Genomic DNA, 14,647 nt, shown 5'->3' with positions numbered 1-14,647 from the left:
ACGCCTGTCGCGTCGCAGCATTGCAGTGTTCGTGTTTATGATCAAAAAGTCACAAGCAGCCATCCGTCATGTTATCCATCAGTCTATGTTCGGTGAGTGGGATCTTGGCGAGTCTTCTGGTGCAGGGGTGGCAGTCTTTTGTCTTTTGAGACGTTTTAGGAATTCTTCAACTTGTTGAGGCTTTGTGTAGAACATTTGTTTACCTTGATGCGTGACCCGGAGGCGTGCTGTATATAGAAGGGCATAATCAATTTGGGCCTGTCGCAGCTTTTGTTTTACAGGGAGGAATTTGCGTCGCTTTTCTTGCACAAGTGCAATGAAATTAGGGTACATAGTGATGGGCACCCCCTCAAAGTGCAATTGTTTCTTCTCTCTTGCCACCGTTAGGGCCACGTCTCTATCCTTGTAATTCAGAAGACGCGCAATGATGGGTCTAGGCATATTTCCAGGGAGTGGCTTCGGCCCCAGAGATCGATGGGCCCTTTCAACTATGAAGTGTGGGGAGAGAGATTCCGCCCCCACCACCGCCAGCAACAACCTCTCAATGTATTCCTCCATTTTGCCCGTGTTGGTACTTTCCGGTATTCCCAGTACGCGTATGTTGTTCCTTCGGCTTCGCGCTTCAATGTCCTCGTTCTTGGCAGCTATAATCTTTAGTAGCTTGTCCATCTGCGTCACTGTGCTTTGGATGTGGGACGCAGCATCTTCAGCATCTGATATGCGTTGTTCAGTGTCTTTTATGCGTGACTCATGACCGTCTATTTTGTGAACTATCGCGTCCATGTGCGTGGTCAGGGTATCCATTTTGTCAGCGATGCTCGCAAAGCCCTGCTGCACCTCCAGGAGGATCGCTTTCATGTCTTCGCCCTGTGGGGGCTGTGATTCCTGCAGCGGACTGTCTGCGCCATTGTCCACCTCTACTGTCTGCAGGCAAGTGTTTTTCTTCGCGTCAAATGTGAGACGCGGTTGGCGCGCGTCTGGTTTCCCCATTTTGAGTCGCCTAGTGATGTAGTAAGCAATGTGAGGCCCGTGTGTGGGGAGATAGCAAAAAAAGGGGGGGCTCCCTGGCACACCCCCAGGAGATGCTACTCTGCTGTAATGGCACTTATGGGAGTAGAGCACAGCCGACCGGCGCTCCACAAAAGTTGACACGCCACTAAGACTATGTCGAAGAAAGTGCACCACTCGCAACCATTAGCGTGGGTAGTCCTTGGTGACCTGTAGTACTCTAACATCAAGTAGTGTGTTTTCCCCGGCCCGTCAATTTGTCTCGAATATTGTGAGGAGTTCCTCTGCCCCCGTCACGCAGTTAGAGATGGTGGTGTTACAACACTATTGATCAGCAGTGTCACATGTGCGCCAGTCTCTGCGCTGTCCAGATCGGATCCTCCCTTGCAATGTTGTGTATCTCACACTACACCCATGACAGCCGCTCCCGCAGAGTATTTGTGTGGCGCCATCGCCGCTTATGGCCGATCCGCCATCCGCACGGTATTTAAAGCCAGCGCTTCACCGCCCACTTATGCCTGTTACCAGCTATGCTAGTGCAGATAACAAATCAGCTGCTGGATTCTCTAGCGCGCATCTCAATGGAAGGATGTATGTGAGCTGATGCGGAGGCACTCACCGCTCTGCAGCCGCCGCCATTTCAGTACCCCGGCCTACAAGTCACATGTGAGCCGCGGTGCTTGCGTGCGTGTCTTCACCCAGCGACAGTCCCAGGCCACTCAGGGACGCGCCGCGGTCTCATTTGTTCTCAGCAGTAATGGCTGCAAACCGCGACGGTCATCCTCCATACCTGGGTCGCTTATTCCCCAGGCTTCAGGCTCCGCATGCCGATGGTGTGTGGAGCAAGCCACGCCGTCAGGGCAGGATAATTATCAGAATATCGGTGCCAGGCTGCGGGAGCCTCACACAATGGCGGCCATTCCACTTGTGCGCCATAGTGGGGAATTTGCGTGATTGAGGTGAATTCCCTTTCTGACCATACCTCACTTGCCGTGGAATTTTCATGAATGGGACTGAACAGGGTTAACAGCCAAGATTGCAGGTCAGCAAACACCTACTCAGAGATAGGGTAGCTAAGGAAGATTTGCGGTTCCAGGTCTACACAATAAAACTGGGGAATGCAGTAGAGCGATACTGCTATCTGAAAGTAGGCCACCGTTGGCCATGTATAGTGGAAAGCTCTAGGCTAGCCAGGATCCGGTCGATGTACCTACAAGACCTTCAAATTGACCTACAAATGGTTGAAGTCCACAAGAAAACTCTTTTCCAAAAAACATGGGGGCAGATTTATGTTTGACTTGCGCCTCATTTACGCCGCCGTTGCGTCACTTTTGTGATGCAGCAGCGGCGCAAATCCTGCGCCATGGTGCGGGGTATTTACAACGTGACGCATCTGGGAGATGCGTCACGTTGTAAAGCCCTGCGCCACATGTAGGCGTTCCAGGGCAGGTGGGGGCGTTCCGGCGCAGGAGCGCCTCCTAAAAGTGGCTGAGTAAAATCTACAAGATTTCACTCAGTCACTTTTGAGCCCATGCTGCGTCAAAACCCTGCGCCTGCTTGAAGCAGGCGTAAGGATTGACGCAGCATTGTGCAGATAGGGCCCCCCAGAGCATTGCTGGAGCTGCGTCGCGCTTGCGACGCAACTCCAGCAATGCGCCACTTTTACGGCACAGATGCGTGACGCATCTGTGCCATTTTTGCCCCATGGTGCGCCGCATTATAAATGCGGCGCATCCATGATGGCGGAGCTGGGGCGCAAAATAACTGGCGCATCCCAGCTGATATGCAGGGATGCGTCAGTTATTATAAATATGCCCCATGGAGCCTGAAAATGCATGTACGGAGCTAACTGCGTCATCAGCATAGCTGAGTACTCCTTAGCACAAATCCATCAAAAATATTATGAATGGGGTAGCAAGGCAGGAAAAATGTTAGTGGCCAAACTGCAGAGAAAACGCATTCAATACAACATTCTGCCGATCAGAGCCTCAGGCTGCACATTTGAAATGCATGAATATAATGAACGGCATGCATTCACAGAATTCTACCAGGTACTCTGTACAGCTTGACAGATTAATTACACATTTATTCGACAGTTTCAACAAGCATCTAGTCTTCGCAAATTAACTCTGGATCAAGTTGCTTTCTTGGAAGCCCCCATGATAACGGCAGAGGAAATTATCTTGGCCATGAGGGGACTCAGGGGCATATTAGCAAGGGCTGGCGATATAATTATTGCCGCTTTAGCGTCCGTTTTTGGGCGAAAAGCTGCGATAATTGTATCGCAATATCATCAAGCGCGTGTTTCCTTGATGTAGAGCCTGTTTTTTCACAGCCTCGCATCGCTAATGAGATGCAAAGAAGGCGTGGCTGTGAAAACAACACATGTTAATATCGTGAAGGCAGCTTTGCGATATTAACAAGGAGGTGCAGCGAAAAAAAAAAATCGCTCTACCTCAGCCTTAACTCAGGAATCTAACGTCTGTTAGATTCCTGACTAAGGCATACTTTTAATGGGAGATGGATTATGCTGATAGGACCACAGGGTCCTATCAGCAATGTTATCGCTGTTTTCAATGGAACATCGCTGGAAAACCAGCGATGTTCCATTGGAAACACCGCTATCGCTGAAATATTATCACCATAGCGCTATGCGTTGTAAATATAGCCTTATCATGACGATAATATTCAGCGATAGCCGGCGATAATATTTCTATCGCTATGTACGGCCAGCGATAATTATCGCTGGCCGTTGATAATATGCCCCTCAAGCTTTCTAAGACTCTTGGACCTCATGGGTTCACCCTCTCCTTTTACAGGAACCTTTGGCCATTACAGCTACCACTAATGACAAAATCCCTGACTGCGATAGCCTTTAGAGGAACGGTCACATTATTCATGTCTGAGGTGAGAGTGTCTGTCATTCTCAAAAAGGGGAGGCAACTGAAACATTGCAGCTTTTCCTGGCTGATATCTGTACTGATATTGATTTTAAAATCTACACAAAAATAATAGCCAACCAGCTGCAATACCTGATGCAAGAACTGTTTCACCCTGCCCAAATAAGACTTGTTCCTAAGAAAAGGATGGGGACAATACAAAAAAAAGTCCTGCATCTTATCAACATAACCAATACCCTTAAGGATGCCATGCCCCTACTGTCCCTCAACCTCAAAGGGGCATGTGAGAGTGGAGTGGCCTTTTATGAAGGCAGTGCTGAGGGGTCGAGGAATGGAGGATCGCTTTATCAAGATAACATTTTCAGGGTACACTAATCCTATGATGAAATGAATTGTCAATAGGGCAGATTCACATGCTGTGGTAATAGAGCGGTGGACATGACAGAGCTGCCCACTGTCACCCCTTCTTGATGCCCTTTATCAAGAACCTCTAGCCCAGAGGATTTGCTCCAACCCAGATGTCTGAGGGGTGAAACTTGGCATCTCTCTCTCTTTGATAACGATGTTAAGATCTCGCTAGCTAACCCGAGGGCACTTTTGACACCTCACAAAAGGAATGTAGTTCCTCCAGTAAAGTTTCAGGAATTCAAAGTAAACATGTTCAAGTTTTAGGTAACTGATTTCAATATGATCTCCAATGACCTAGAAGGGCTGCATTAGCATTTTCACTTCAAAATTACTAGCAGTACCATTAAATATCTGGGGGTTTACCTGGGCCCTATCCTACGGGAGGTATACAATGCCACTAATGAGGGAAATTAAGAGAGATCTACAAAGCTGGCATGATGGTTCACTCTCATGGGAAGGACCTATAGCTTCTATCAAGATGAACGTGCTGCCAAGGCATTCCAGGCCATCCCACTGATATATACTACAGCAGCTACAACAGGCATGCTGGACTTTATAGTCATAAAATCCAGAATGGCCACTAAATGCTGAGGATCCAGAACTTTCAGTCTTCTAACCAAGCGATTGATTTTAGCTTCTAATTAGGGTGGTCCAGGTCAGAATCAAAACGTCAGTAGGGCTTAACTGATTACCATTTAGAAGTGGGCTTCTTTGGAATATTCCGTGGCAAAACCCATAGGGCCATGTGCATAATTATTTCCAATAGCGATTACCTAATTGCGATTCTCAGCAAATCGCAATTAGGTAATCGCTGTTTGAATGTATGAAACTCCATGAGTTTCATTTAGCATTTCCTAATGGGTCGCAAATCGACCTACCTCATTAATGTGAATGAGGCAGGTTGCAACTTGTGACCCATTAGGAATCGCTAAAATCACAGGGATGATGGCCTGCTGGGGTCAGCAGACCACCATGTATGTGATTGCTTTTAAATAAAGCAATCAATTATTTCTTAATGCAGCACATTTCCCTTGAAGAAAAAGGGTTGCACTTAAAAAAGAAAAATTAAAAGTTGACTTTTCATATTTCAATAGCAGGTAGTGGTCCCTGGGACCACTGCCTGCTCTTGAAAAACATTTTTACGAACATTCACAAAGGGGAAGAGATCCTTTGGGGACCCCTTACCGTTTGTGAATTGGTTTCCACCTACTGGAAGTAGGTGGTAAAATATGAATGTTTTGTGACTGCATTTCGGTCGCAAAACATTCCTACATACAGCTGCGATTCGGTATTAGAAAAGGATGCCCTAAAAGTGCCCATTCCTATTACCTAATCGGTATGTATTCGCAATTCCAAATTGCAATCCGGTAACATGTTACCAAATCGCAAATTGGAATACATACATACCAAAATGCATTTTACCGGTCACAAACAGCCCGATTCTGAGAACTGGGACGTTTGTGACTGGTACAATGCGTGATACATGTGACCCTTAATCTAGAGCAATTAATCTAGGGACATATTATCAAGAAACGGCGATAAAATTATCGACGCTTTAGCGGCAGAAAACTGCTGCTAAAGCTGCTATAATGGGCTTGATAATATGCCCTTGAGAATTCCCATAGAAGCCCATGTCCTGGTGTCAACATGGGCTTCTATTGGAATTCTCTGCGGCATATTATCAAGCCCATTATCGCCACTTTAGCAGCAGTTTTCTGCCACTAAAGCGGCGATAATGTTAACGCCTTGCTTGATAATGTGCCCCTTAATTCGTTCTCCTATAACTAGGATGATGCTACAGGTATAGGACATTTTGGGGAACAGCTTGGCCTTTCGAAACATCCACCCTTCTTTACTCCCATGTTTGGGAACCCATACTTTACCCTGAGCACAGTTACGTAGGCTTTCAGACGATAGAGAAAAGCGAGGTGGATCAAAAGAGGTTTTATGTTCTACCTCAATTTCGGTAAAATCATTGAGCAGGTGAAACGAGACTATGCCCTAGGTGAAAGTGAACACTAAATATAAACCCAGGCTAGACAGAGGGACCTACAAAAAAAGATTAAAGAGGCAGTAACCTGCAACTCACTGATTTTGGGAAGCTATACACAAGAGTAAAATGATGCTCACATGATTTCACAAATCTACAAACAATTAATAAAGGGTATAGCGAACACAAAGAACAAAGCCCGAGGAAGTTGGGAGAGGAAAGTGGGCATGGAGTTCTGGCTGGGACAGTGTGACATTATTTTCATGGATGCCTGCAGAGGAATCACACACATGCAGCCAGGGAAGCAGCTAGTAAAATGCTAACCTGTTGGCAACTTACCCCACTTAGGCTTCATTTAATGAATGCACACTTATCAGGACTGTACTGGACATGAATTAATAAAATTGGGTAGATGCATCACATTATATGGGACTGCCTGAAAGTGACTGCATTCTGGGAGAATTTTTGGGATAGACGCGCTAACCAGCCCTAACATCCCTATTTCCAGCTGCCATTCTATTAAGCTGAGTGCCAACTATTAAAGGTAGTGTGCAGGGAGTCTGAAAACACTTGCTAAAGATTTACTAATGGCTGCGAAACAGTGCATCTTCACTATGTGAGGTAAACCACTTGTCCCCTCTCTAAGAGATTAGTGTAATAGACCTTGACAGATGCTGGGTATATAAAAGATTACTTCAGCAGTCCACGGTGAAGACCAGAGATTTGCCTATTCTTACAGTTGTTTGCCAAAGAACTGCAGAGCGTTGACATGCCCCAATAATTTACAGTTCGCAGATAGTGAACTGAAAGAAATCTGGCTAGATGGTGTACTAGGCGTGAACCGTTCTTGCGAAACGTTCTTGCGCACTTACTATTGAGCATGCTGCATTGTCACTGCCATAAGGGGAGGGAGGTCACCACGTGAGAATCATTTGTTGGTATGATGTTTATTGTTTACTTTTTGTATGTTCTTTTCTTCAAAATACAATAAAAAGAACATAAAATATTCCACACCATTCTCTATGAATCCTGTAAACTTTATTCTATTGTATGACGTTTGGAGCTTTCCTTGCATTCCTTACATGCTTGAATTATTGCATTGCTTGCATATTCAGCTTTGTAAACATCTTAGTGGAATCCACACAGCTATGGGAGCATAAGTGACTGCACCTACCTCAGTGGCCATTGGGTAGGTAAGCAATACAATTGAATCAAGAAAAGCTAATTCTTCACTGCCTGTCTGAGAATCTTCCAGGGCTGGCATTCCAGTCTACATTCCAGGGTTAAGATTAGGAACTGCAACCCGCGATTGAGGTGTGGAGAGAGTTCTTATTATTTGAGGTGCCCCCCAAAGTATCCCCAGGGCAGGATGTATCTGTTCCTAGAGGAGGACTTCTTGGGATTCCTGGGTTGTGACAGAGACAGTCATGCTGGCAGCCATTCCTGTTGTGTTGATCTCACTCAGGGATTTTCACTTTGTTATACCTAGAGAGCTATTTAGCTGTGAAATGAGCAGTGTGCTGAAATCGAAAGCACAGCATTCAACTGTGTTAGATGGGTGTGTCTCCTGTAGCTACCATCGGATGACAACTAGGCTAGGTGTCGTTCTAACATTTACCTGGCCTTGACTTCCACAAGTGCCAGAGGCTAGGCAAGCACTTTAGTTAGGGATGCCGACATTGTCCTTGATTAGACCATGATTTGTGTGAATGCTTTGAACTCCAGATTGGGAGGAGGGGGAAAGTTACATTCCCTAAAAAGGACCTCATGATCATTAAGGAACTATCATGTCTTATGGCTTCACACCACAAGATCTATTTTAAAACCTAAAAGATGCTTTTTTGAGAAGCTGAACGATCCCACAGTCAAGCCCCTCTGGATAGGAAGTAAACAAATTTGTGGAGTGGTATGTTTTTGATATCATTTCAAAGGGTGATGCCAACAAATTTCACCATCCTAGATTTGGACAATCACTCAGTCATTGTGAGACAAGTCAATCATGCTAAAGGGTTCCATATACAGGAGTATTCACTTGATCCTTTGTTGCTTTTCCTCCTTTTTGATACAGAGTAGAACTAACTTGTTATCCTGGGCACACTCTTCCAGAGTGCCTGAGTACATGCACAAAAAATTGGACTCAGAGGTGCAAATTGACGAAAGGCATAGTGCCCTAGACCCGACACAGAGTGTTGATTGACAGAGAACTATACTAGTCCAATTATATCTATGTCTTTAGAGACCCAAAAAACAGTTAATGCCAGCATCTTGGCAGGCTGGATGAAGGAAGTAGCATGTTTGCTGGGCAACACAATTTCATTGACTCCAGCGTCATGCAGGAAAGACCTGCAGACCTCAAACTATGCTCTCGGACCCTCCATTGGTAGTAATCTGCGAATTCATTTGTTGGGAAAAGTGTCCACTTAAACTTATAGAAGTTCGGCAAGCCTGGACTCTTTGAGACTCAGCCTTCTGTGACCTGGTTCTGATCTAGTCTGTGTGTGTTTCTCATGCATTAATAAGGACTCAAATAACTTCCGCGACGTAAGTATGAAAGGCAGTGCTCAAAGTTGTGTATACTTTTAGTAATCCATGCATTTACTTTGACAGTTCTATCTGGCTAGTCTTGCTCATAACAAAATTGCATTTTATTCCACTTTTGACTGCCTGTTCCTAACCTTCTGTAAAATTGGTAGGGTTAGGGAGCTGTGTCACATATCTGCTTCATGCCAAGGGTTACCACTTCTGGTGAATTGGCTTTCAGTACATAATATTCTGAGACTTGAAACCCAGACTTAAAATGGGCAAAACTAAATTTGAAGTCCTAGAAGGCAGATTGCTGCTGGCTAAAATGCCCTGACTAGCTGAAGGTATCACACATCTGACAGGGACACTTGACAGCACTGCACTCAACTGTCAAGATTATCTCTGGAGGGCTGGCACACTTTGAACAGGCTCTATGATAGATCTGCATTAACATTGACAGTACAATAAAAGACCGGTAATTTTAGGAGGGAGGGGGTTGGACGGGACACACACATACACACTTACAACCATGCATTCCCACACATGCGCACATCCTTTCACAACACTCATAACCAAATATTCAAACATACACGCACACACTAAACATTAATTAAAAAAAAAAAACACTCTTACTTGCAGCTCTGCCTCGGAGGCCAGACAATAAGGGAAGGCAGCAGTTCCTTCGTCGTCACGGAGTGGGATGGGTCAGTGAGTCTGCTGACACCACCCTACTCTGTGATGAAGTGTCACTGATTGACACTCGACCCTGGGCTCTTCAGTGCTTAAAAGTGAAGCGCCCAGGTGTAAGGCAATGAGCAATGCTACTCCTTGTCATTGAGGGAGAGTGCCTCAAGGCCTTTGCTGAGCTGAGGAGGTCACGTCCACAGGAACTGTGACTTCCTCAGCCCAGCAAAGTTCAGCTCAGGCAGCCAGGAGCCTGCGCATTTAGCGCATGTCTAGCTCCTGGCTGCCTGACCTGAAAATGAACAGTGTACATCAGGCTGACCTTTGCTCAGCCTGACAGACACTGTTCTAGAGGGGCAAAAGGTGAGGGGGCATGGCCCCTCAGACCCTATAGATTGGCTGCGGCTGCTACTATGGATGAGCAAAATTCAGTCACATAACAGACTCGGAAGAGAACTTTGGGCCCAGATTTACAAACACTTTGCTTAGGGTTTGCGTTACTTTTTTTACGCAAACCTGACACAGAGTTTTGTAGTGTGATTTACTATTTGATTGTAACCCAAAGTACAGCAAAGCTGCGCAGTGTGCTGCCTTGTGTTACTTTGTGTCAAGTGTCAAGGGGGCATTCCATGAGTGGTGCATGGGTCTTCCGATGCAAACACCCATGGATTTTGAAGCAAAATCCCTGTCTACAAAGAATTGTAGACAGAGATTTGTGCCAAAATCCTTTGCTCCTTGAGGTAGTTGTACGAGTAGGCCTGGGTGGTGAACTCCGCTCCGTTTGCAGAGATTTCTGCACTCTGCGGAGCTCGCGTAGTGCCGAAAACTTACGCAGCTGAGTTTTTTGCCCACTTGTCCTCGCCAAGGGAAATGTCTAATAGCATACTTTTTGTACTGGAAGGGATCCCTTCAAGTATAAAACCTATGCTCCCCACAATGCAGACACCTGTGCACTGTGGCATAAGATTGTCTGCGTTGGTGTCTGGCAGCCTAAAGCGCACCAGCGCTGTAGATATGGCGCGGTTCTGCTCTCTTCCATTCACGCAGTGCAGCAACTTTACTCACTGGTCAGCATTGTAAGACTTCTATGTAAGTCTTGGCCCAGTTTCAAGAAATATCACTTTCCCGGTAAGAACCCTGTCACGGGCATTTCTGTATCTGAAAGCTAGTGAGATTACTAGTGAGGAATATGCTGATAAATGGGCAGTTGCCTCCGGAATCAGTGCAGTATCCCTGAGGTAACCCTCCTCTCGATGGGGTAACTTGGAATACATTGGTATTCATGCATTGTGTGATTCTAGATACTTCTGGTATCCGTAATGTTGGGGTGAAATGCTGCATTTTAATCGCCGGCCCACCTGTAATTTTGTTGATGGCTCCATTCAATATAATGGAAAACTGTGATTTCAAGTACGTTTTCTTTATTTCTTAAATATTCTTTCATTTTGTCGTTTCTTTGTTTCCAGGCAACACTTGCTGCAACAATGACTGAAAAATCCCCATTTTCAACACCTATTGGACGAAAAGATGAAGCCGATTTGGCAAAATCTGCAATGGCTATTGCAAACTCTGACCATCTGACAATCTATAATGCGTACTTAGGGTAATGTCAGTTATGCTCTATTTATATATGTTGTAATTTACTAGTAGTTGTTTTTAACGCAATCTTTCGCACAAGGTGTGTTAGAGCGTGTTACCGAGGTCAGCTGGTACTAAAATTAAAATAATTAAAACAAGCATTGGCAGTGCCAAAAGGTCCTGCTTTACAAGAATGTTATATGGTAGCATGAAGCCTTACAAGTAGATAGCATTGAAATGGCTATGTATTTGTGTAGAAGAAAACAACTGTAGAATAATATTAGTGTAGGTTAAAAGGTAAGGTGGGAGTTGCACTGTCAACACAGACCTAGAACTCTGTGTAGGTTAATGACTGCCTTCCTCTCATCTGTGCTGCTGCCAGAGAAAAACACCATAAGTTATCTCATTATCTAAGACACTTTAATAGCAATAGAATGCCATAAGTGTGCCCTTGAAAGTTCAACCTCAATAATCTGGATAAATAAACAAAATGATCACAGCTGTGTGGCAGGCAAGTACTGTTTTTTTGTGGAAGCACAGAGCTTCTGCCCAATCAAAACAAATACTCATGGCTCCCAACATGTGGGCAGAGCCAAACGCACCTCTTCTGGTGGTTCTCACATAATTTATTTATTTATTTATTTATGAAGCTTGTAAAGCGCACAGCTACCTCCGGCGGAGGTGTCCCGGCGCTAAGATTACATAATTGTCCCCAAAAAGAGTAACCAGAGTCATATCCCACAGAGGGACTAGGAGAATGCGAGAATCTGACAATGCCAGGCCCTAACGCTTAGTGAACAACCAGGTCTTAAGTTTGCGTCGAAAAGCTTGCTCAGATTCACAAAACCTGAGATCAAGGGGAAGGCTGTTCCAGAGCTTTGCGGCAGTGACGGTGAAAGATCTGCCGCCACTCCGAGAAAGCTTGAATCTTGGTACCATCAGAAGACGAAGGTTAATAATTGTCTGGCTACAGCAGCGCTGTCAAGTCAGATCATTAAAAGAGACAAAAGAAGGTGTGGGTGGGTTGCGAATATGAGCGGGCGCTCGCCGTGTGTTGATAACCTCTTTGAAAGTTTAGTCCTTGCATGGATGAAGTTGAAAAGGCTCTGTCGATACTAATTTGTCAGCATATCACAATACAGCACATGGTGGAGTGAGCTGTGGGGCTCTAAGTGCTACATACATGGGGCTATATTTATCAGCCCAGTTGCATTGCGCTTGCACCACCCAACGTGGTATATGCGCGATGCAACACAAAAATGTGATTTATAAAGACACGCAAGGCCACTTTCTGTGTCCCTGAGTGGCTTTATAAATCAGGAGTAATGCAAAGCAACGCAGCACAAATTGCTGCATTGCGTTACTCTGCCCTGAGAAGGTGCAACTGCCATGGTTTTTGACGCATTCTCAGATTGACCAGAACTGATAGACCTGGGAATGTGCCAAAAAGATACGCCTTCTCAGGGGAGACGTTACCAGGTGAAATATCTTTATTTCTCCTTGTTACTTCATCTTTCTATGTGTGCTGTATTCTGCAGCGCACATAGAAAGAGAAATGTGCCTCTCATGATTGTTTTTGTGCCGGAATGTGCCCCTTCCTGTACAAAATCAATCCTGCATGCAACAGAGGTATCCGTGCACTATGGTGCAAGGGTGCCTGCATTGGAGATAGGCCTCCCAATGTGTGCAAGTGCTGGGGAAAGGACAGGAATGTGCTGTATAGGGATAAATACGGCATTCCTGCCCTTTACCTGAGACGCAGCGCAGCCAGGTGACTTGCTGTGCCACACCACAAAGTCCTAAATATGTCCTGTAGAGTAATGAAGGTTCTAGGTGGAGGTTGCAGATCTTTAACGTTACCTTGCTTGTGATCCCTGCTCTGTGTCTGGCAATCTTTGTACGTTAGAAAGACCTATTGGAAACATATCTATCTGTAATAAATGTATGCGGTGTAGGATGTGTTTATGTCTGTTCACGATTGTTTGTTTCTTTGAATTAGACAGAAATATGCTATTCCTGCCCTCTTTTGCCACTTGAAAAGATTTTGTAGGCTGGTTCTGGACTTGCAGAGATCGACCTGTTACTAACAATAATTATGGCACTTTGTTTTTGGCAGTAACTTATTTGTATAATGTAATTCATGGCCTTCATAATATCAGACTGTTTCGCCATTATGGTGATTTTCATTGCTGGTCAGAATCAGTGAATATCTCTTTATCTCGACATTTAGCTACACAAAACATAACTTACGCACACACCATGTACTGCTTAAAATGTCACAAAGGGATGATATATCATGGCTTAATAAATTACATCTAAGATGACAACGTTGATAAAATCATATGTGACATATGCACCCAACCAACTGTGATGCAACCTCTACTGAGAGGGTTTTAGCTGCAACGTGAGGCTTTTGGGCACCAAACCCGCAGTGTGGTCAACCTTTGCGAAAGATCTGCGCTCACCTTCACATGCAGCAATCCCTTCCGCGCAGGCTTTAGAAGTAGGGTCTGGTATGTTGTCAGTCTCTTTGTCTAACCCCCTGTGCATCCAATTCCTGGTGTGTGGGTCCTTCAGCCATGGGATGTTGTGGTTGAATACAAGGCCGGGTCTATGGCTAGACCATGCACCTAACATCAAGTGCAGCCAATCCCTACTACGTTTGGCCATTGTCCATGCGCAGCGGTGGTGGGCTGCAGGGCCAGTACTTATCTCCTGTGCAACTCAGCATGTAGGCTGTTTGCACGGCCTACTCGTGTCGAGGACTTGCGCTCAACCTGCCATTGTCTGCTGTGCCCAGCCTTAAGCCACGCACATCTGAGGGTTTATCATAGGGCATGACCTAGTCTGTTGCCTGGCATGGCATCCATTCGATGCGGTCAGCTAAACCCTGCTGTGCAACAACGGGGCCTGGGTAGGTGCCTAGTTTCTTAATGACTTGTGTTATTTATAACCTGATATAGGTGGTGCGCATGACCTGTGGCCGGACCCGGCGACTAGCTGCATTTTCCAGAGCACAGGGTGGGGTCTAGGAACAGCTCCTGCTCCAGCTAGCCCTGTGAGCCACCAACCCAGCTATGCACAGCCTTTGACCATGGGCAATGAGAATGGAATCCTCAAATCGTAACACCAATATATAGTACATGTGTCTGAGACCATTACAATACTTGTGTTTGTGAGAGATTAAGGCTACAAAGCTAATATAACTGTACGTTTATATAGCTTTGACCACAGAAAGTCGAGAAACAATCGTATTTAATGTTAACACACATTTATATTGATTTTCATAAAGGTCCACTTTGCTGTATTCATCCCCAGCCTCCTCTGCTGTCGCGTTTAGAAACTAGTGTGTTCCAGTAATTCCATCGAAAACAATGACTCTTTGTATTTCTTTCTATTAAGGTGGAAACGTCTTCGTTCTGAAGGATACCACTCTGAGATGTCTTACTGCAGAAAACATTTTCTGAACAGAAAGGCGCTGTTAACAATTGAGGTATATTTAGAAATTCTTCACGTTCTACTTTAGGAAACATGTTGGTCTTAAACAGTCAGTTAT

At 45.2% G+C, this 14,647-nt stretch overlaps 1 protein-coding gene across 1 annotated transcript in view; it reads left to right on the top strand.

The window, feature by feature from the left end:
• DHX29 (DExH-box helicase 29) overlaps positions 1-14,647 on the top strand; it is a 1,004,292-nt gene that overhangs the window by 935,861 nt on the left and 53,784 nt on the right. The window contains exons 22-23 of the mRNA XM_085631302.1: positions 10,980-11,116; positions 14,494-14,584. Of these exons, the coding sequence (XP_085487428.1) occupies positions 10,980-11,116; positions 14,494-14,584 (228 nt within the window). The remainder of the gene's footprint in view (positions 1-10,979; positions 11,117-14,493; positions 14,585-14,647) is intronic.

This window comes from Triturus cristatus, chromosome 2_1, assembly GCF_964204655.1.
Source record: "Triturus cristatus chromosome 2_1, aTriCri1.1, whole genome shotgun sequence".
Taxonomy (NCBI): Eukaryota; Metazoa; Chordata; class Amphibia; order Caudata; family Salamandridae; genus Triturus; species Triturus cristatus.
Note: the sequence above shows the minus strand (reverse complement) of the source record. Positions and strands in the feature narration are given on the sequence as shown.